Source organism: Falco naumanni, chromosome 8 (genome assembly GCF_017639655.2).
Source record: "Falco naumanni isolate bFalNau1 chromosome 8, bFalNau1.pat, whole genome shotgun sequence".
Taxonomy (NCBI): Eukaryota; Metazoa; Chordata; class Aves; order Falconiformes; family Falconidae; genus Falco; species Falco naumanni.
Genome location: NC_054061.1, coordinates 19163388 through 19185635, shown reverse-complemented (window position 1 = coordinate 19185635; position 22248 = coordinate 19163388). Strand labels below are relative to the sequence as shown.

The 22248-nt window shown below is 45.7% G+C and overlaps 1 protein-coding gene across 2 annotated transcripts in view; it reads left to right on the top strand.

Moving 5' to 3' along the window:
* Window positions 1-18904, top strand: part of ETF1 (eukaryotic translation termination factor 1) — a 28404-nt gene extending 9500 nt beyond the window's left edge. For both annotated transcript variants that reach the window (XM_040603618.1, XM_040603616.1), the window contains exons 2-10: window positions 5990-6165; window positions 6996-7135; window positions 10491-10629; window positions 11575-11765; window positions 12284-12413; window positions 13192-13347; window positions 13887-13951; window positions 15170-15317; window positions 16784-18904. In XM_040603618.1, coding sequence (XP_040459552.1) covers window positions 6003-6165; window positions 6996-7135; window positions 10491-10629; window positions 11575-11765; window positions 12284-12413; window positions 13192-13347; window positions 13887-13951; window positions 15170-15317; window positions 16784-16866 — 1215 coding nt within the window. In that variant the 5' untranslated portion in view covers window positions 5990-6002 and the 3' untranslated portion in view covers window positions 16867-18904. The remainder of the gene's footprint in view (window positions 1-5989; window positions 6166-6995; window positions 7136-10490; window positions 10630-11574; window positions 11766-12283; window positions 12414-13191; window positions 13348-13886; window positions 13952-15169; window positions 15318-16783) is intronic.
* Window positions 18905-22248: the final 3344 nt, after the last annotated feature.

Genomic DNA, 22248 nt, shown 5'->3' with positions numbered 1-22248 from the left:
CTTGTATGAATAGGGAGTGTCTAGTGGCCCGTGTTTTGTAAGAGAACCTGAACCAGCAGTTTTGTGCTTGCCTATACCAAAGGACACTTACTTTTTATAGTGCTTGATTCAACATCTCTGCTCAGATACAGGATCAAAAAAATGCTCATATATTCTTTACTTGCGTCACTGCTTGTGTGGACTGTGCTCTCCTCTTAGTCCTTCGCTGAAGTACCGTATGCCTGCAGTGCTGTGTGGATATTTGCTCAAAGGTAGCTCTCTTCTCCTGGACCTGTGGTATGTGCCTGGTGAAACTCTGCCTTAGGCTAAATAGATATTGCTGGCATCCATCTTGCAGCTGGCTGTGGATGTGTCAGTGATGGAACTGGTCTAGCCATCATATAACTTCAGCAGTCTTGACTGTCCAGGCAGCTTGGGCTCCTCGGTACATGTAATGCCTGCCCAGTAATCTGCAGTCCTCTTGGATGGAGACCAACAGATGTTACCTTGGGCAGGTATCATCGCTTGAAGCAGTATGTGGCAACAGTTATTTCATAGAAAGCTTCCTAGCTGTGGTAGGTGGTTAAGATCAGATTATCTGAAAGCATGTTTGCTCTGTGCTCCTGCCAGTCTCTGGCACAATCACATATAGGCCTTGTGCTGCCCTTGGTTCCTGGGGAAAGCAAAATGCTCATGAAGCTAGTGCACTGTAAAAATATGCTCATTTTGAGTCCGAGGGAATGACTGACCTTCCTTGCCTCTGCATCTCCACATTACACAGTATGCTATTCGTGTAAAATGTTTCATTGTGGAACAACTACAGCTCAGCTGCTGTTTGTGAAGTCTCCTCTGATACCACAGGGTAGGCCAGTAACTGCTATTTATATGGCATGTTTGTTAAATTAACGCTCTCCTTTGCCAGCACATATCCCAGATTCCAGGAGACAGGTTGAGTGACTGTTACTCCTCAGACTTCTGGTTGGGATTGCTCTTGGCTGCCAAGTCAAGCGTAGCTACAGTCAGTGCTCGCTGGTTTGGTTTTGTGTGGTACGTGGCCATGCAGGTAGCCGTTTTACTGACATAGTGCTGTGTAAGATGGTGGAAGTCTTTTAGAAAACCATTAGACCAGTTTCTAGTTTCAGCTGAAAGCTGAAAGTCTGAGGATCTGCTCAGCTGTTCCCTTCTGATGGGCAAAAGAGTAGAAACCGAATCCCTGTGGAAGAAGATGGTCACCCAGAACAGGAGGCTTAACTGCCAGCTGTAATGAAAACCAGCCATGGGGTGTACTTGGCAGCTTATCTCAAATGTGACACACGGCTCGCTTTGTGCACTGCCCTTCTGCTGTGGTGGTTTCCTCATGCTGAACCGTAAAATGTGTCCGCAGTGGGCACCGCTCCTGGTGCCAGACATGGCTTGGGACTCCAAACAGCAGTCCAGCTGGTGTGTCTTCTGTGAAATCCTTGCTCTTGCTTCTGGAAAGAACCCGGTGGTTCTCTTCTTGGTCTGCAGGTACCACAGCTGTTGTAAGGCACAGTGAGATCTGTCAGATGATACCTGTTAGGCAGTGCAGGAAGATCTTGCAGGGAAAATGAGCTGCTTGGATGCCGTAATACCTGTTTGCAGGATTACTGGCAAAACTTTCCCCTTCAGCTTTTCAGGGCTAGGTTAGTGATGATTCAGCACCGCACGCACTGCCACTCGCTGTGATAACTTGTTAACATTTGCTCTTGGGCCTCTCTGTGACTGGGAAAGCTGTTTAGTTTGTGGTACAGTTGTCTAAAATTCAAACTGTAGTAACATTGAAGTTTTAATAATAGAACAGGCTGTCCTGTCCACCTCAATTTTCTAAAGAAATTGCTGTCTTGAGAGTGCAAAATGTGTTTGTGTTTGTTTGTCCACCCATTCCCCCCAACAGCTGTCTGGCAGGTTGTTGGAGCTCACCTGCAGTGGTTTAGGAGCAAAGTTGGAGCCCCGATCATCATCTTCTATCCTAGAGATATCTAATGCTGTACCTTCCAGGCCATGCTAAAGCTGATCTAATTGCCAATTACTGGCAGGGCTGGCACAGCATGAGTAGTTACCGTAGTACCCACAGTGAAGTGTTTCTACCTTTCCAGAGGTCGGTGCTTAATTGCCCCCTTGTTTCTTTGTAGTGTGTGAACAGGTGCCCTTAATGCTTTCGTTTCCTCCTCTCCAGTCCCTTGTGCAGTGCCACGTGTTGTGCTGGCCTGTGGTCCAGGATGCCAGTTACTTGCAAAGCAAATAATCTGGGAGCGTTTCGGGTCCTGATGCACATACTTGCGTTACAGTGGCAGCTATTTGGCTGCTGTGCAGGCACTCCTTAGCCCAGAATAGGGACAGCAACTGTCTCTAGTTGCTTAAAACTCCCCGGCTCAGTTCAGTCTGAAAGCATTAGCTTTCAGCTGATCTAGTATAATTTGTCTTGGGTACGCTAAAACGAGGGAGGGAGCCTCTTGCCAATGCTGCATTTTGAAATCGGGATCCTTCTGAGCGGAATATAATCCAGAGTGCTTCAGGTCCATCCTTCCTGCAGGAGCGCTGGGGATGATTCAGGGAAGAACCAGCTCATTGCACGTTCGATCACGAGCTGCCAGTGTGTGAGCACTGCCTTAATCTAGATTGATTACTTAATTGTTCACTGTAACAATTCTGTAATGAAGTTCTGCCTGGCAGTGTGCTTGCTAGGGGATGCATAGTTGGCCGCGGCCTGCCAGGCAGCAAATGTCCCGTGTGCTTCGTGCATGGCAGAGCCTGTTGGTTTTAGAGGTCTGCTGTTTGGAAAGGCCCCTTTTGGGAGATTGTAGTCAGCGTGATTTGCCCTGCCTCGTTCCCAGATTAAATGTACTCTAGAACCTGGCATGGGATTTTGCAGAAATACCCATTGTCTTGTTCGGGTGCAGTGGCTGCAAAGACCGTTAGGAAACCTGGAAATTTTATTACTATACAGAATAACCTTTTTTTTTCCCTAGGTGTTTTTGACCAGCAGCTTTCTTGGAAACACTGCTATGCTTTGTCTCATTGTGGTGAATTTAGCAGATGCAACCACAAGTTGTTTTATTTTTTTAGACCTTGCCATCCTGCAGTAAGGTCACATACAGGTACAAGATTGCTTTGAGAGGGGAAAACCACTCTTCTGCGGTAGGGTGACAAGGTCTTAGTGGTGTGTGAGGCAGTTCTGTAGCCATCCTGGTCATTTGGGTGTGGATCTGCTTTAGCTGGTGTCGTGCTGGTCTCAACCTCTCTGGGACGTGTTCTAGTTTAGTGATCAGATACTGACAGTGTGCTTGTTTAAGGAAGAGGAAGATGAGCAGGGGGTGCTGACTGTTAACCTTCAATTAGCTGGCTGCCTAATTAACTACTTGGTTGGGTGGATTAGCTGTACCCAGCAGGCAGCAGCATGCTGGCAGGGGCTGCCCCCCTTGGGGTGCTGGGTGCCTGCGGACACAGGGTGACGAGTTGGCTGACTCCTTGTGCTCCTGGCTTGTTGCGAGGTGCTCCAGCTGCTGCTGCTCCTGTGGCAAGCTGCACGCTTGCTATTTTGCTGGATTCTGCAGGAATCAGTTAGTGCCTGAAATAGCTTTCGTGGACTAAATAGTGGTGAAAGCACGTCAAACCCAAGAAATGCACTTGCTGTTGGATATAAGTCCGGGCTGGGATTTGCTGAAGGGTTGGACCAAGCACAGTACTGCACTGTACGTGTTAAACTAGCTTGAGACTTAAATGAAGGAGAACACATCATCTAAGAGACCCTTTCCATTCATTTGTTAGCAGTAATAAATCATGAGGGCTTGTGAAGTCTGCTGTGTTACCTCGGGTAGGGTGCTTTGGGCAGGCTGGTCCTAAGGAGCAGTGATTTGACTGGTACATGTGACTCTGCCTTGTGGATAAGATTCTGTGTGTAATACAAATAATCGCCGGTGACGGTGGCCTCTTCACAGTGTGCGTTTAGTACAGTCCAGCTGGCTCACAGTACGCAGAGCTGCACCCTGGGCAGCGGGTGCTAACGCCAGTGTTTCTGGGGCAGTGGAACATAACGCGAGGCCAGGGCTGGGATTCGAGGGGTGGCTTGCATTGCAAAAGTGAAGTGCTCTTTTACTGAAGAACCCACCCTTCCTCCTTGCTATTCCCCCGTGCTCCCCTGGCTTGCTGCCTGCTCTTCCCCCTCCGTCCTCAATGCAGGAAAAACTGCATGGAACATCTTCCTAGCAGGAGAGCCATAGAGTGACCAAGAGGCACAACAGTCCCACCTCCCACCTGCCACATTGAGAAGGCCTTAGTTCATGCAGCAAGCTGGGCGTGATGTGCAGACCTTTCTCATCTCTGGGAAGTGTGAGAATCTCTTCTTTCAGGGGGAGAAATGAACTGCGTGAGCTTGCCTCGAGTGCTACTTTCAGAAAAGTCGGGAAGAGTTGCTTTCATTCTGATCAGCCTCTTGCTCAAAGGAGCCTGCTGGGAATGATAGACCATTATATCTCCCCTAAGGCTTGTGCCATTCACTGGGGTAGCTAACGGCTTTAATTGAGTGGTATATGGAGTATTCTTGGCTGGTGTGACCTGGAAGTCTGATAGCTGTCAGCATGGCTCAAAGCTCCTTCTGGGAATAATGTGTGCAAGTGTCTCTTTGCGACTTTCTTGATTAGTGTGTATGGGGATCTTGGATATTAAAACCAATTAGTTGTCTTTAAGGTCAGGGACTTACTTGACCTACCAGCATCTGTTTCAACTTGTCCTGAATTGAAGATCTTTGGAAGAGGGCTGTACAACTTTTGTAAAGAGGCTAATGAAGTGATGCTTTTTAAAGCACTTCCCTGCTGTCTCTGTAGCCCAAACACTTCAGGCAGGACGCTAGTGCATGACAAGCTGAAACAGCAGCACACAGGTACCGTATTAGTCGTCTTCTACTGTAAGAAATGTAAAAGAGCAAAACCCTTTAAAAAAAAAAAATTAATGGCTGAAAAAGCACTTTAGTTCTCTGACTCTGCATCCTGAGTAGAGGCTTTTTTCACTGAGCTTAGCTGGTTTGCCCTTGAGAGGGCTAGAGGACATGATGAGGTATTTGATTTTTATGTCATTACTCTAGTGTGAAGTATGAGGTCTGGGTTAAATTTGAGACAATGCAGAAGCAACACTTCAGACATCTGGGATACTTCAGTGGCAAATGGGAGGTACCTGCTGGGAGGCAGACAGGAACTTCCCAATTTTCATTTTGGCTTTGGATGGATTTGAACCACGAGGCTGCTCTGGGGATTAAGACCTCTGCAGGATCCACCCAAAAGCCTTAGGAAGAACGAATATCAAACTCACTTCCCCCCTGCCGCTTAATTTAAACCTGTTCTGTGATTTGTAGGGTCTTATCTCCTGACTCAGTGCCTGGGGTTGGTGCTTCTGAACTAGCTGTCATGTGCTTAAGCGTGCTTTATTTAAAGCAGCTGCTAGAGGGTGAGCTTCTCTATAAAGCAAAGTGCTAGTGGGAAATTAGGAAGGACTAACTGCTACAAAAGGATCATTCCAGTTCAGTTTTCTGTATTAATCGGAGGAGAACAAAGTGTTAAACCAGCACTTGGGCTGGCTAGTGCTCCAGCTGTCTGAGAACAAATGAAATGGGCTTTAAAATGTCCTTAAAGTATGTGGCTGCATTGTTTTAGAAAATCTCTGCTAGGGACTGCTTACATGCCTTTAGCTTGCAACCCTTAGCCTGTACATACATTCTTTTCTTCTCAGAGTAGTATCCCATGTTAAATGAGCAGCTTTTGGAGGACTTGGTAGTGGCTAACCTGAATACCTCATTATAGAGTCAAATCCTCCGAAGAGTTTTGTTTTCTTTTCTTTCCCATTATGATCCAGCAGAAGGGAAATTACACCAACAACACTGGCGTGAAGCCTCCTTGTGGGGAGGGAGGAGAGGCAACCGTGTGCACGGGATACGGTATGAATACACTTGTTGCTTTGGCCGGTGGCTGCTCACAACCCCTCTTTTTTCCTTTTCTAGCAATGGTACCAGCATGATATCGTTGATCATTCCCCCCAAAGACCAGATTTCGCGAGTGGCAAAAATGTTAGCGGATGAGTTTGGCACCGCCTCCAACATTAAGTCTCGAGTGAATCGCCTTTCAGTACTGGGAGCCATTACATCTGTACAGCAAAGACTGAAACTCTATAACAAAGGTAACTTCTAGCTTGTATGGATGCTGGCAAATTTTCCTTACTTGGAAGCAGCTTTATGTTCCTGCATTATGCAGTTTTCTGCTAATCAAATCTGTTGGCCTGTGCTGCTGTTTTGCACTGATATTCCAGGTATGTTGCCCATGGACGGTTACTTCAGGGGTAGACCTTGGGATTTCAGTAGTAAGGTGGTCCTTGTCTTTAATAAGCAGGGTCATGATTTTGTCCTTGGCAGTGCTGACTCTTCTAAACTTGGCCAGTCTTCTAAGAGCTATTCCACAATAGTGTATTTGCATTAAACTAGTGGGTTTCCATCAAGTGGAAACTTAGGTATGCTTTATGCATGCCACTGTGCCGCTACCATCATTTTGAGAGGAAATAGTTCCAGGCCATCTAAAATAAGTACTGGGAAAGAGTTCATTGTTACTGTCTTTATACTGGCAAGTGGCCTTCATTGAGATGGTCAATCTATAAATCGTTGTGTAAGAACTAGGAAAGCGTCACAGGGCTGTTCAGCCTTTTTGTGGATTCTCTGAGCTTGCCAGCTCATGGGTTTAACAGACAGGCACATGTTCTTGCAGCCCTGTTGCAGGCCTTCCCGTTAGTGTTACCTTTAGCTTCTGGCTCTAAGCTGTTCACTATAGGTGCACTAAGTTAGTTTGTTTTCCATTGTAGAGATCTGGGAGGGTACGAGGTGGGGAAAATGGAAAGAAATTGAAGTTCCCAAGCTTTTTACAACTCTGCCTTAAGTCTCGGGCCCTTGCAGTTAGTTTTTGATGGGTCCAGCTTGCAATATTTCTTAGTGATCTAAAATTGCATTATGTCCTTTGTAGTACCTCCAAATGGTCTGGTTGTTTACTGTGGAACAATTGTGACAGAAGAAGGAAAAGAGAAGAAAGTCAACATTGACTTTGAACCTTTCAAACCAATCAATACATCGTTGTATTTGTGCGACAACAAATTCCACACAGAGGTAAGAAGACTCCTATTGCCTGCTGGTCTTGCAGTAGTCAAAGTCAGACTGCTTTGCTAGGCTCACTGGAACAATCCTTGGTGTGCTTGAGTCCACAGTCTGTAGGACAGCAGGCTTTCATTAAGACATCCTGCTGGTGAAGCCACTGGGTGGCTTGTGACTGGCCAGTATTCAGAAATGTGTGAGATTTGCTGAAAGGAGCTGAGATATTGTCCAGCTCCTGCTACAGCTAACTGGCCCAGCTAGTAACTGCTGAGTTTGTGTAACCCACAGATGTAAGCTTTTCTCTGTAACTGGAGGCAGTGGGTTTTCTTAACCTTAGAGGCCCATAGATCTTATTCCAAGCTAGGCCTTAAAGTAATGCCAAGATAATATTAGTGTTGCCAGTCTTGATATCACATGTGTTAACTGAGGCCCGTGATGGAGAACTGGCATGTGCCTAATCTGTCTGCACTAAAGTGGGATTATTTTTATCCAACATCTGCTTATCTTAGTTAAATGAATGGTTTGAGGCATATATAAAGTAATGCGGATTAAACTAGTCTTGACTGCACAAAGTCAGTTTATTGCATCTTAAGTCTGATTTGGATCTGCTGGCAGTTGCAGAGGTCTCAATATTTGTAGTAATTACTGCCTGCCTTTCACGTCCATGGTGTTCAACTGTGATAAATGTGTAGACTGAGACTTAGTTGCCTGTCATCAAACCCATATGACATGGGCTTGACAGGCCCTTCAGTGATGTAGTTCCTCGGGGGTTTTTTTGAGATCTTGCAGACGATTGGGTTTCAAAGGGTAGGGAGGGGTACGGGAAGGAAAGGTACGCTTGTTGAACAGGTGAGGCATATCCCTATTATTCTGTCTCCCCAAAAAGGATGAAATCCCAATACATCTTTGACCTGCCTGGAATAACACAACTGTACCGCAGGTAGAGCTCTTGGGTTCTGCTGAGCCCACGTGCCCATAGGCAATTGAGAGCAAAAGGTAAACAAGAGAATTCGGGAGAGAGCCAGAGGTGCAAAGCCCAGGGAGGTGTTTGTCCCTGCAGTTGTTGGCAGTGGGTGAGCGGCGGTGAGTTGCCTTTGCCCTGTCAGGAAAGGGATTCATTTGATCTTGTCTGCAGCTACTGCCTCAGGGCACTGATTCAATATTAAAAAAATGATAATAATAACAAAAAAAAAGTTGCTGCCCAGTGGACTGTTCTCAGGAGGCAGCTGTAGATACGCTCTTGCTGGTGTGTAGCGTTGCTCAGTGAGAGTGGAAATAACTTGAGGAATTTGTGGTAATTGCTGCTACTGGTGATGTGATTACTGACAGTACCTTTCCCTGTAGGCTGTTTGCTCTCCTGTGTCTTTCGAGTATGTGATTATTTTACTTGGTATTGTCTGCACTGCAGAATCAAATCTAGCTGTAAAACCTTGCTGTATACTGTCTTGAGCAACGAGATGATGTTAGCGCTGAAGTCTTGATTTGTCTGTCTCATTTGGTTGTGGAGCCATGCTTTTAACCCACTGGTTCCCCCCAGCATGCAGCTAGAACTCTACAGACAGAGCATCTGGCTTGGTAGAGACCAACAGATCTCCTAGGAAAGTGAGGGCATGTCAAGGAGCAGAAAAAGGACGTGATCTTCTCCTTTAGGCTGAAGCTGCAAAGAGGAAACTCAGCCCACGCTGAAGGCATAGAATAAAAGCAATAGTCCCTTTGTTGTGCTTGACAGGTCAAACAGTGGAATTGCTGACATAGAACTTACGAAGGGGAAGCTGAGGGAATCAGTGATCATTGGATACTTTATTAAAATAAGAAGGAATCAAGAACATCAGAGCTGTAGTCATCTGCTGCCTGGCAAGAGTATCTGATAAGATTTCCTCTAGATATTTTATTGCCTGTGTGAAACCAAAGTAACTTCCCAAGAGGGGTATGAACCCTGATGTGTGTCTGAAGGGTAGGATTTACAATGACTTATTTTGATACCTTGGCTGGAGCATTCGTTCCAGTCACACGATTTGCTTGGCTCTGTCCCAGTTAAATAGATTGCAATGTAATATGCCACTTCCTCCTCTCATTCATCCCACTGCTGAAGAATTAATACAGAATATTTATTTTGGCCAGTAGATTCCATTAAACCTTAGTGTCTGTTTCTGTTAAGCTTGAAAGCTGTAGACTTGGTTGTGTGGATTTTGGATAAAGATGACTGATGGGTTTTATCCTTTCCATTCAGGCTAATAATGAAGCTGGCAGGCATGCAGGCAGTTAAAGGTCCTGTGCAGTAAACCAACACCATCACTCTTCCAGTATTAAACTGGTGACTTAAAACAATCCGGAATTTGACAAGCTTTCCATGCTGCTGATGTGTTTTTGCCAGCCAGAGACAGAATTCTTGCTATTACTGTTACTGGGCATGAATTCTGTGAACAAGAGTGTGTGTATGTGTCTGTGTGCATGCTGAATGTTCCTGCCTGCTTGGGCTGTCCTTGAGGGAACAGTAGCTGACAGATTCCCTCAAAAAAGGAGTGCAGAGTTTGGGTAATTGTGGATGTCCCAAACCACCAGAACCAGGACTGAGCAGCAAATTAGACAAAAGTAACTCAAAAGCCTTGATGCCAAGCAGTGCTTTAGTTGTTAGTCAACTGAAATGACCTTACAGGATTAATGTAGCTGCCTTCTCTAAAGGGAAGAAAAGTGAAGGATAGCTTCATTTTCCAGCAGATGTTATGGCTGACTTCTCTGTAGCCAGTTATGCACAGGATGATTATTGCTGCTGTTACTTAATTCTGCTTTGTAAGGCTGAATTTGTCATAGCCACTATAGGTGTCATCATTCTACCTTTGGGACTTGAATTCAGCAGGTGCAGCAAACCAGTATTTGTGATAGTTGGCAAGTTGAAAATCTGTATCGGTGCTTTGTAGTATAAAGCTGAACTGACAAATAGCCCAATCGGTGAACTAAGCAAGTTCTGCTTTCCTGGCTGGAATACTAGGAAGCTTAACTCTTCCAGTTTTGCCAGCTGGAGAGGTGATGCAGCCTCGGAGAGGTGTGATCTGTTTCACTTAACATTTTCCAGAGCCAGTCTTTACTGTGGTGTTGTTATATCTGCTTGTGATGTCATATGATGAACTGGTAATGCTGTGAAAATAGTTATCAATCAGTTGCCTTTCTGCTCTTGGAGTAATGTGCAAGATAGTGATCTGGGACAGTCTCAATTCCTGAATCTGCTGCTCTTCTAGTTTATTTACTTGTGAAAAATAGCAATGACCACCTATGTAACTAAAATTGAGGTGTATTGTTTCTGGTAACTGTTCTGAACCAGTGTCCTTAATAAACTGGTGCTTATTGCTGACAGCATCGTTTTCTGTTCCAGGCTCTTACAGCGCTGCTTTCTGACGACAGCAAGTTTGGCTTTATTGTAATAGATGGTAGCGGTGCACTCTTTGGAACTCTTCAAGGAAACACAAGAGAAGTCCTGCACAAATTCACTGTGGATCTTCCAAAGAAGCATGGTAATGCACTAGTCTGTCTCTGGACTGTTTGCAGCAGAATGTCGTTGGGTGAGATGCGAGGGTAAAAGCAGGGAACTTGGCCTGTAGGTGTTCAGCTCTGCTCAGTTCTTTGCTCCCTTGAAATCTGACAGCAAAGCCTCTAGTCTGAGCCTTCTGTCAAAATTAATGCATCACTGTAATACGCAGTTGATCTTAAAGTGGTGCTTTTTATTTCTTGGTGCATTTGACCCTTTACTTGGTGCAGTCTTAACTAAATATTACTACTAGCACAAGTAGTAATATTCACTTAGTAGTATCTTTAAAATTTGCATCTGATGGTGTTGCATGCACCACACCGAAAAGCAAACAGCTGTTCCTTCCAAGAAGCACAGAAGCCTAATGGAGCAAGCAAAATTCTAGTTCCACGGTATGATGCTGTGTTGTAGTGAGCCGCTGATGAATTCAGCAAATTGTCTGTTAGCTGCTCCTGGCATACCATCCTTCTTTGTAGCTTAGGATGGGACAAAATGAAATAGAAATGTCTCCCCCACGAAGTTTTTGCAGCAGACTGCTGGGATGCATTGCATCAGCAAGAAGAGTATGTGAGGCAGTGTAGCAAAGGAAACTGCTTTTAATAAAGGTACAGGACATAAAAATTAGCACAGATGTTCAAAATTCCTGTAGAGAGTTGTGAGTCTGTATGGAGGGGAAAAAAAAAAAGGAAAAAGCCCAACATATTTTCTTCTATGGGGTGCATGGAGAAAAATCTCTTGCTGTGAATGAGCCCTCTTTATTCACATCATGTTTCAATGAGTGCCCCTGGCTCTGCTTGTGGCAAACTAATTCTGAAAGCTGCATCTGCCCTTGGCTTCAGTTATTCAGGGCCCAGTTGGGACCACATGCTAATAATGTTCCTGAAATGAAATTACTTCCAAATTGCTACCTCACATCTGTTCTCTCGTAAAGGTAGAGGAGGTCAGTCTGCCTTGCGTTTTGCTCGTTTGAGAATGGAAAAACGACACAACTATGTAAGGAAGGTAGCAGAGACGGCTGTGCAACTGTTCATTTCTGGCGACAAGGTGAACGTGGCTGGTCTCGTTTTAGCTGGATCAGCTGACTTCAAAACTGAATTAAGTCAATCTGACATGTTTGATCAGGTGAGTGGCCTTTTCTGAGCAAAGCCCAAATGTTTAAGCTTTCAGTAGTAACATGGTGATTTTAGCAGTAACTCTGGTATAAGGTGCATCTCAGGAGGAATGTAAGTGGTGTCTGGAGTGACTTGATCAAAACTAAAAATCTGATGTATCCTAAAGAGCTTTCCCTTTTGTAAAACCTACTGCACGAAGGTAGGATCTCCTTTCCTTAATAACGGTGCTAAGAAGAAATGTGTCCTCCCTGGTTTGGAACTGGCATTCACATTCCTTATGTTGCCAAATCTGAAGTAGAAACTTTATTGAAATTAAACTCCACTGAACCCAAGCTTTGTTGCCTGAAAATTGTGCGTCAGTATTAAGCATTCAGAGGTCCTCTGACTCAGAACATCTGCTTGCAAGTGAAGAAAAATAGATTAATGCTGTGACTCTTGCCAGGTACTTATTCTTGTGGCATTATGAAGTAGTCCTTATGGCAGTGCTGTGTAATAGACTTTTTGGTGTCTCCTCTTTCTCTTGTGTAGCGGTTGCAATCCAAAGTGCTCAAACTAGTTGACATTTCATATGGAGGAGAAAATGGATTCAATCAAGCAATTGAGTTGTCAACTGAGGTCCTCTCCAATGTGAAATTCATTCAAGAGAAAAAACTAATAGGTATGTTGACTACATGTTCAGCCTTTCCCGGAGTCAGATGTGCCTGACTGAATGTGCTGATCTTGCTTTAGACCTCCTGGCAGTGCCTTTGTGTGCTACCTCAGCCCTGCAATGCTTTCAGAGTTGGGCAGAGCGTGACTTGTCGTGATACTTTGTGACCTGGGCACCTTCTCAAATGCTGCAGGACGTAAATGAGACTTTAAGGAGTGGTTTTTTGTTGTTGTTGTTTTACCACCAAACTTCTCTGATCTTCTCTGTTCCTTCATCAGAGGTCACTTCAGTTTCAGGCCTTCTCATGACATTTGGGTAGGAAGGGAAAAAATACCTCCTCAGGTTGTCTGCACCTTCAGCAAAATGAGAGTAAAGATTTATTTTGTTTTAAGATGGCAGTAAAAATGATCCCTTGTTTGATTGTCAGCAGACTAATGTTACTAATTAGAGAGCACTGGAGGGCAACAGTAACAATAGCTGCTTTCCTCTGAAAAGACTGAAGTTCAATAGGGCCTGCTGGTGGGTCAGTCCAATTGACTGTCTCATAGCAAGGTAAGCCTTTCAACGGAGAGAGATTCCTGACAGAGCAGTGTTTGGTGGAGTTGATTTTCTACCAACAAATGTTCTAAATTACATGGGTTTACATGTTACCATATCCCTTGCTTCCTTCAGTGGCATTGCAGTCTCCTTGTCCAGTTGCTTCTTGCATTGAAATCAGGCTTGTTTAAAAATCCGTGTGGCATGATCACTGTTCATGACAATCTCTTTCGTTGTATCCTGGCTGCAGGACGATACTTCGACGAAATCAGTCAGGACACGGGAAAGTACTGTTTTGGCGTTGAAGATACACTAAAAGCTTTGGAAATGGGAGCAGTAGAGATACTGATAGTCTATGAAAATCTGGATATAATGAGATACGTTCTCCACTGCCAAGGCACAGAGGGTAGGTAGCACTTCTGTGAAACTGAAAAGGTCCATGAGGGTTTAACACCTAAGCTGTCTCACTTGGATAGATTACGCCGGAGGAACTCCCTAAGCAGATCTTTAAGGACTTTTGGTCAAGGAGATGTTATGTAGGCAGGTCACTAACTTGCAGTATCCCAGCTAGGCGTGGCAATTTGTCACAGAGCTAGCTACCGTGAATCCTGCCTTTCAGTTGGGTAAGTAGAAATGTGATACCAGTGCATCACAGAGGGGAGACTGGCTTGTTCCTTACAGCCACAAACGTAATTCTTACTGACTGCGGACAAACCATATGCCTACAGCGGGACCTCTGCCTTTTTTTGTGTTGACACTACAGTTGCTCTCTACTGGTGTGCCCTGGCTGGTTTCTCGTAGAGCTTCAGCTAGGAGGAAAGGCAGTGTCAATGATCAGACCTTTTGTGTTGTAATTACTGGCTGCTGTCAGTTTCTTGCTGTCCTTAACCTGTGTCTGGTAGTCTTGTCCAACCTAATTTTTTTTCCCCCTCCTATCCTTCTCAGAGGAGAAGATCCTGTATTTGACACCAGAGCAAGAGAAGGATAAATCCCACTTCACAGATAAAGAGGTATTTCAGCTTTGGTCACGTAGCTTTATTCTCTGTGTACTGGTGCAGCGCTGCGAACATCTGAGCTTAGTTTGTCACAAGCATGTGAGCACAATGACCTTTCTGGCACTTGGGTGGGACTTGAAGTCAGCAGCTCTTCCTGTTCACCTTCAGTGTAACCCCTGGATTCTAGACTTGCTTTTCTCCAGTCTTCCCTGCTGCCAATTCCAAGGTTGTGTAAATGAGTTGAAGTGACAGGCAATATGGAATCTTTCACCACCATCAAACCATCTGCTGGAAGAATTTGGTAGCCACCATGCAATATGCAACCTAAGGTCCCAAACCCATTTACTCCCTACTTACTGTGGGCTGATTTGGTCAATTTCAAGCAGCTGTGAGGCTCCAGACTATGACACGAAGTTAAGCGCAAGGGAGTGTTTGCTTCTAGATATGTTTGAAATGTGGATCTTCGTGTGCTGCCTGTGAGTTCCTTGCCTGCGCAGGTCAGACCCCCCAACAGGGTCGGGGGTATCTATTACTTGCAGAGTGAGCTGGGCAGAAAATTTTGTCCCTTGCAAAAGGGGTGGTCATGTCTGCCTCATGTTAGGGCTGCCAGGGGAGCCATGCCAGCCGCTTTCCCTCCTGGTGCAGTAATTGCTAATTCCTTCTGCGCACGGAAGGTTTACAATGTTATCTGCAATGATGTAGTGTTTCTATGCCAATAATCACTTGACCTTCTACTTGGGAAACTGTGGGTTTTGCATAGGTCAGTGTTTCCTAGAGTATACACGCCTGGTTGGATGAGTGGCCGTGGGCTGTTTGCAGCGTATAAAGCAAATTTAAAGAAACAGTGAAAGCCAGGAACGTAGTGTGAGGTAACACCTGGCCAGAGAAATGAAGAAGGCATTTTCCTTCCTGCTTCTGCACTAACTTCCATAGTATGGATGCCCAAAGCAAGGCCTGTCCGTATTTAATTTCTTAGCACCAGGGGCCATCTGCTTGTACCAGCAGTGATCTGGCACAGGTGTGTCGGGAGCGCCCACTGCCCAGACCCTGCCTGTTGGGTGCTCCAGCATGCAGCCCATGAAAGCTGGTGTGTCTCGGGACTAAAAAGGCAGTGGTGATGTTTAAGCCAAAGATAACTTTTGGTATGAATTTTATCAAGACTTTACATGCAGTGACTAACACTTTTTATTGTTTTGGTGTTTTTTTGTGTTTTTCCCTCAAATGTCTATATAGACTGGCCAGGAACATGAACTGATAGAAAGTATGCCCCTTCTGGAGTGGTTCGCGAACAACTACAAGAAATTTGGAGCAACATTGGAAATTGTTACAGACAAATCACAGGAAGGATCCCAATTTGTGAAAGGATTTGGAGGAATTGGAGGTAAACTCCAGGAGAATGTTTGTTGCTTTTAATGGTTGATTTGATAATTGTTGCTGACACAAATGGGATTGATTAGTCTTACTCCTCTTAGTCAGGACACCAGCTCAAAATACTGTCCTGTTCATCAGGGATCTCCAGGTGAATTCAGTCCTTATTCAGCAAGATGATGCTGCACGTTAGGCAGCTGCTGCTTTGACTGTGTTCCTCTGATCCCCCTGTCCTCCAGGGCGCTCCCAGGTTGGACTGTCCTTTCTTTCCAACAGCTGAGTTTCAGAAGGGCTGTGAGCTGCTGCGCTGTCTCTGCGCAGTTGTTGTTTTGTGGCAGGCTGTGCCCCGCTGTGTAGAAGTGGTGTATGACAAACACCAGCCCAGTTTCTGAAGCAGTTGGATGTCTGTTACTCATCTCTCAGAACCTCCCTGTACTTTGCTCCCTGGTCTTCCGCTTCTTTTCAAAATAAAAGTGTATTTTTAGCCCAACTTCATGGAGAAATGAGGCTTCTGAAATCCTTCTGTCCTTCTCTTGAGCTCGCTGACCAGTTTTGACTAAGTCTGGCAGAGGTGCAGGTAGCTTTTGCGCTTCAGTCTGACAAAAATCATTTGCAGGGTAGAGCAAAACCACCTGCCGTGCACCTTACTTTCCCTAGACCGGGGGTTCCAGGGCAAAGCTGTTGCTTGTTTGCTGATAAGCCAGCTGTTGCCACGTGCTGTGTTTAGGTCGATGGATGTAAAACATAGATGAGTGTATGGTAAAGTGGAATTTCTAGGGGCCGGAGAACACCAGTTAGAAGGAAACAAGCTTGAATTGTTTGGCTACATAAGGAGCAACAGGTTTCTAAACTTTCAGGGTCTGTACCCATCCTGCCAGATCCAGCCTCTTTACATGGTGGGGTATACTCTTTGCTACCATGCTCCAGTCCTCGTAGACCTGAAAGGAAATACTGCTTGAATACCTTTCACTTAAGTAAATGCTTCTGGGGATAAAGGTTTCCCAGAAGCCCAGGTTGGTATTTGGGGTGAGAAGAATCCAGCAAGACAGCCCCTGAATACTGCTCTTATTCCGTTGGAGAAGTTATTTCAGTGCCAGCTGTCATCTTAGTTTAACCGACAGGACTTTGAGAGTTATATGAGGACAAATGATCTGTTACTGGTATTTTTTTGGAGGTACAGGCCTCCTAGAATAGGCTTAGCTTTTCCAGAAGAAAGCTGGCCTATGCTGAGCAGGTAGGTTTTTCTTCCTTCTGGCAATAAGTCATGCCAGGCTGTAACAGGGATGTGGTGTTTTCACTCTAGCTGCACGTCTGCTGTCAGTCACCACTTTGAGCCTAACTGGCAATACAAGTACTAAGTCAGTTTCTGAAATTTTAATTGAGAAACTCTTGATGTGCAGACAGGGCTCAGTAAACTGTTTAAAATGCCTTTCTAGCTCTTTGAATTTTGAAGAAGCTAAAGCGTGTTGTTTTTACCAGGTATCTTGCGGTACCGAGTGGACTTCCAGGGAATGGAATACCAAGGAGGAGATGATGAATTTTTTGACCTTGATGACTACTAGGTAGTCGACCTGGGTCCGGCAAAACGTGCCTCGCCCCTCCAGCATCCAACCCAAGGAGCAAACTCATGGTGGAAAACACAACAGATCCCTGCCTTAGAATTGGAACATTTCCAGAACTTGATCCACAAGCATTGGATTTAAAAAAGCAAAACCCTACACTTTGATTTGTCATAGTGTCAGTACAGCAGCAAACTACTAAGTTCCTATATGCCACTTTGGACTAATTTAAAAAGAATCCCAGTTTTTACTTTTACTCAATGGTGAAATTGGTTGCTCTTGTATTTTATGAAAATGATTTTTTTAACCTTCATGATACATTAACTGCTGTAAACCTCTTCCTTCAAAAATTAATAGAAGTAAGATCCTACTGGTTTGTTTCTTTTTACTTTGATTGGAGAAATCAATTGCTGCATTTTGCAGCGGCGTGACCCATTTACATGGCATTCTCAGCTTAGACTGCAGACTAAGAAATATAATGAAATGGGAGCCATTCATTCTCTTCAAAAGAATGAGAAGGCACTTACCTAGAGTGCTAGCTTATAATGTGTGGCATGCAAATTCAGATGGTTTGGGGAGGCTTACCAGCCAAACGTGCTTTAATCTATTTGCAGAAGCACTGTTCTTACAAACTAGGAAATGCACTTCATTGATTGCGATGAAAATGCTGCTGAAGTCTTGGGCTTAATTTGGATTTGAGCAGTGCAGCCTTCAGGATTATTTTTTTTTTTTTTCAGTCTTGACAAAAAATAAACACACGATTTAAGTGAAGTAAGGTACACTTTGCTTTGTTTTGTTCCTCAGTAAGGTTTTCTTTTTGCTTTATGACTTTGTAAGGTTTCCTTGATTATGTGAATTTGAACCCACAGTTCTTTAATGGAAGCGGGTGTTTTACAGGAATAATTAGTACGTAGAGTCCTTGCCTGAAACCTTAGTGCTGGTGCATGTGGAGCATTTGATACTAGTCTGCTGAACGTTAGCACAACCCACCGGGGCCATCCACCCCCAGCACCGAGGTGCTTGGTTGTACTGGCTCACAGGCATCCCGGCAATCTGACGCTGAACTCTAACGTGCCCTTAACGGGTTAAAACTTCTGGTCACATCAAGAAACAAGAAAGCTTTTTGTCAGGCCTGCTATATAGAATGCATTTCAACCTACTAGAAACGGCTAAGGGTTTTTCAGCTGGTCTTGCAGGCAGAGGGTGAAGTGGACGTTGGCACAAGATGATGCACAAGTCTTGCTTCTTTTTGGGGGTTACGGGGTTCTCCGACGGGTGTTCTGACACGGTGATGCCTGGCAGTTCTGGTCTTGCTGGCTCTCATCCTGGTGCATTGGTCAAAAGCAGCTTCCATTCCGAGCTGCATACCTGCCTGTTTTTCCAATAATCCTGTTTCACTTGAAGGGGGGGGGGGCTTGTCTTAAAATTTCTGCCACACTGTTCTTTGAGGTCCAAAATTACTGTCATTGTAAGCAATATCATTTGCAACCCTTGTTTCTAACCGGGCAGATGGCTTTGCTGTCGTTTTCACATCAACGCTGGAATCTCTCACGGAAGGTGTGACTGGGTCCACCGCGGATTTGCGCAAACCAAGGTTTGAGCACATTTGTGGTCTTCACAGCGGTATGTTCTGGATTTTGCCATTGTAAATGGGTCTAATGTGACATGACAAGACCAGAAAAATTGGATGTAAATTTACATTTTTGAATATACTGCTTGTTGTTTCACATGATACATTAGGGTATGCAGCTCCTTTTTGTAGTTTTTATTTTTACTATTTAAGTTTGGAAATGATGCCAAATTTTTGTATTTCTTTAATCAATGTGTTCTCTTCAGTGATATATATTGCATTATATATTGATGTGTATATCAATATATACTGATATGTATTACACTTACACATACAAACACATTAAACGGGGGTGAAAAATCCTAGCCTTCGCATACTATATAGCCTCTGCAGAGAGATCCCAAGCAGTGATATCTTGGTGTTGTGATGTACAGAAATGGAGAAGAGTATTAAACCATATTTAAGAATATAGTACGGACTCCTGGTTTATTTTCTCTAATCCAGGAAACACCTGCTTCACTCTCAGCTCGCTGCCAGCTTCAGGGCAGTATTTGAGTTTTAAGGTAGCTCTTTCATAGTTGGGCTTCAGCGTCGTGTTTCTGCATCATTACCAAGCTGCTCTTTTAAGCTGTAGCAGAAATCTGACTTCAGAAGGGGAGAGGAACCCCACCAGCCCAAGCTCAAAGCAAGCTGTGCTGGGAGGGTTACCAGGGGTGGTCTTCTGAACAGCCCAGGCAGATGAAAAATACCCTGCAGATGCAGGAACCTGCCCTTGATATTCCAGTCACAGAACACCTGGGCATTTTCTTTTGAAGAAGCCCTTTCTACCCTGCCTCTTAGCGTGGGACAAATGCGGATCCGAAGCGTGGCTGCTACGTGGCCTTGCCGCCTCGCGTTCCCTGCGCCCAAGCTGTGATGTGTCGGTGCCCGGAGAGGACCTGCCTCCTCCCCTAGCTGGGAAGGGATATCTCAAAGACATCCTCAATATCAGGAATTGTAACAGATGCTTTAAATCACCTGTCAGCTGGCCCTGCCTAGCGGTGCTTCTCCGGCTGGAGCTCAGCATTCACCTTCTCATGCTGCAGTACCCGAAGGGAGCAGGATCTGCGCCGCGTAGCTGTAGCTGTCTGCCCAGTGTTGTCACACTGTTGCTTGTGCAGCAAGAGGTGTTCCTGGGAGCTTCAGCAGGCTTCAGGTTTTGTACTCGCTGCCTTGCACTGTCTTGGATCTGCAGCTATAGCAGATGGGGGAGTGTGGCTCACGTGCCTCTGGTCCCTTCGTAGCAAGTTTTGGAGATGTGATGTTTCTGCTGGAGCAGAAATAAAAGTGATGCATAAAACAGCTTTGCTGCATGCATCTCATGCTGTTTACAGCCTAAGTACGGAAAACTGATCACTGTTCAGCTCGTGGTGCAGATAAAAGCATCAAGCTGAGATCAGCACAAAATATATATTAAAAAAAATAATCCCATTAGTCAGTACATGTCACAGGAGCAGGAGAAGCTATTGCTTGCAGAAGGCTGCCCATGCAGCCTCACCACTTGCTGTAACCAGGCATGTGGATGTATATACTGTTTTAAAAAAAAAAACCAGCCAGAAATATTTCTCAGTTAACCCTCTACTGGCAGCAACAGCAAACCTGGTTTTTGCTTTTCCCTTTTTCCAAGGGGCAAGGAGGAGCAGTGAAGCCTGGCTGCTGCTGCATCTAGTTCAGCGTCACAAATGCTCTGCGCCAGACACGCTTGGAAGCTGCTCTGTCCTCATGTATTAATCTTGGTTGCTTCTCGTGTCTCTCTCACGTTTCAGTGAGAACACACAAATGTATCTAGTCTGCAGAGCAGCCGCAGGAGGTGGGTGCTGGGGTTCCCTCCAGCTGCCTTGCCACAGAGGTGCTCACCTCCAGCTCCTCCCAGAGTTACAGAAAGGTGAGGCCACTGGAGAGGAACGGTGAAATGATCTTCCTTACAGCTGCTGAAAAAAGGTTGCTGGGTCCCTTCAACCCTTCAGAAGGCAGTTTCTGTTGCAGGCTTGCTCGTGGCTCGGTCGCAGGGGTCAGTGTGGGCTCTTGGATTGTCTCGTATTTGCAAGCGCTGATTTACAGTCATTTTTTTTCACATCAAACATTGCAGAGCATCGGGTGGGTGGGTTCTTCCCGGTGTATAAACAGGAGCGTCCCCTTGCAGTGCTCTCATCCGAAAGACTCGACCACCTTCGGCGTGCTGAATTGCTGCGACGTGGGATTTGGAAGGGAGTTTGGCAGGGCCGAGTTCGCGCTTTCGGGCACGAGGGATCAGAAGATGCAGGTTTGTATCTGAAAGCTCGGCAGGGTGGCCTTCCGCGGGCCTGCTGTACAAAGTTATTTCCCTAGAAGGGATCTGATCTTGGATAGCTGGAATCAAGACGATAAATAAAAGTGTCATCTCCAGTATGTTGTGTGGAGCTGCCTCTGTGCTTCTCGTGTCCCCTGAGGGTCCCGTCCCTGTGCGGCTCCACCTGCGCCATTTCACACCTGCACTTGGAAGCGATGGTGTCGCTTCCATGCGTGAACATGCACATGCAAACATGAACACGCATGGAAACACGGAGCATGAACATGTGCCGCCACAGCCGGCTGCGAGGAGGCTCGCAGGAGCAGTTGTAGCAGGTCATCGGCTTTGCTTGCTGGCTGAATACATTTTTTTTTTTCTCTCATGCCAAAAGTCTTCAGCTGTTCTAAATGCTTCAACCGCATGTGCCTCATGTCCTCAGTAATACCTGCTCAATTCTTATTTTCTGTGTACTGAAGTCCATACCGCTCTTGCTGCATTCCCCAGCGCGGTTTTAAGTTGGCACCACGTGCTCAGATATTCAGCTAATGCTCTTTTTAAACGCTACTTTCTGTATAGCTGTAATTAAAGACAGAATTTGCCCTTTATAACTTGTTATTTTGGGTGCTGGAGCCCAGCCTGCACTGTTGTTGCTAGCAGGCTACAAATGCCATTGTCCTGGGAAGCCGAGCACAGCCGGCGGCACTGAAAGGCAGCTCTGGAATTTCACTCGGCTATTTTTAGTCAGTGGTGAAAAATTGCACTTCCACCACTTTTGAATCTTTGTCAGGACTTAAATAAATCAAAGGGCAAATCCTGACTTCTTGCAAATGAGCAGGATGAGGAGGTGACCTTAATGTGCTGGCGGAGGCTGAGCTGGTGCAAAGGTGATGTGTGGGTGTGGGGAGGGACCCCAGCTGCCCGGCGGGGGGATGGGGCGGTGAGGGCAGGAGGGCATCGCTGCACCAGCCTGTCCTGCTTTATGCAGGTGGTCCATGGCCATCGCTCTGCTGGGGTGGCTCCTGGCTCCTCGCTCTTCTCCCTGTGCCCCTTTTGGGGCTGAGTCCTGCCATTTTCCTCTGCCTCCCCAGGCGTCACCCTTAGCTCTGCCGCAGCCATGTAGCTCCATGGTGGTGCTGTGTGCAGGGCTGTGCACCGCAGAGCCGCGGTGCTGGGCACCCTGGATGTAGCAGGTCTTTGAAAGCCGGGACCTGGAGGCAGGAGATCCAGAAGGATGCTGTAAGTCCAGGAGGCTGAACATCAAGCTGCCTTCAACCCCAATCAGCTTCGTAGCTTGTAAAACAAAAACAGTTTCTAACCCACAGTTTCTTTTTTTAATGCCAGAGCAGGAGTTTTCTCAGAAGCTGCTTCACCTGTTTGGCTACCAAGCTTCGACATCGGCACAGAAACCTTCTCTGGCAATGGGATCCTCACAGCTGAGTTTCCTTGCCTTGGTGATTCCTGGTGTGTGCTTGAAGAGTCCCAGAGCCTCTCCCTGTGCTGGGACTGC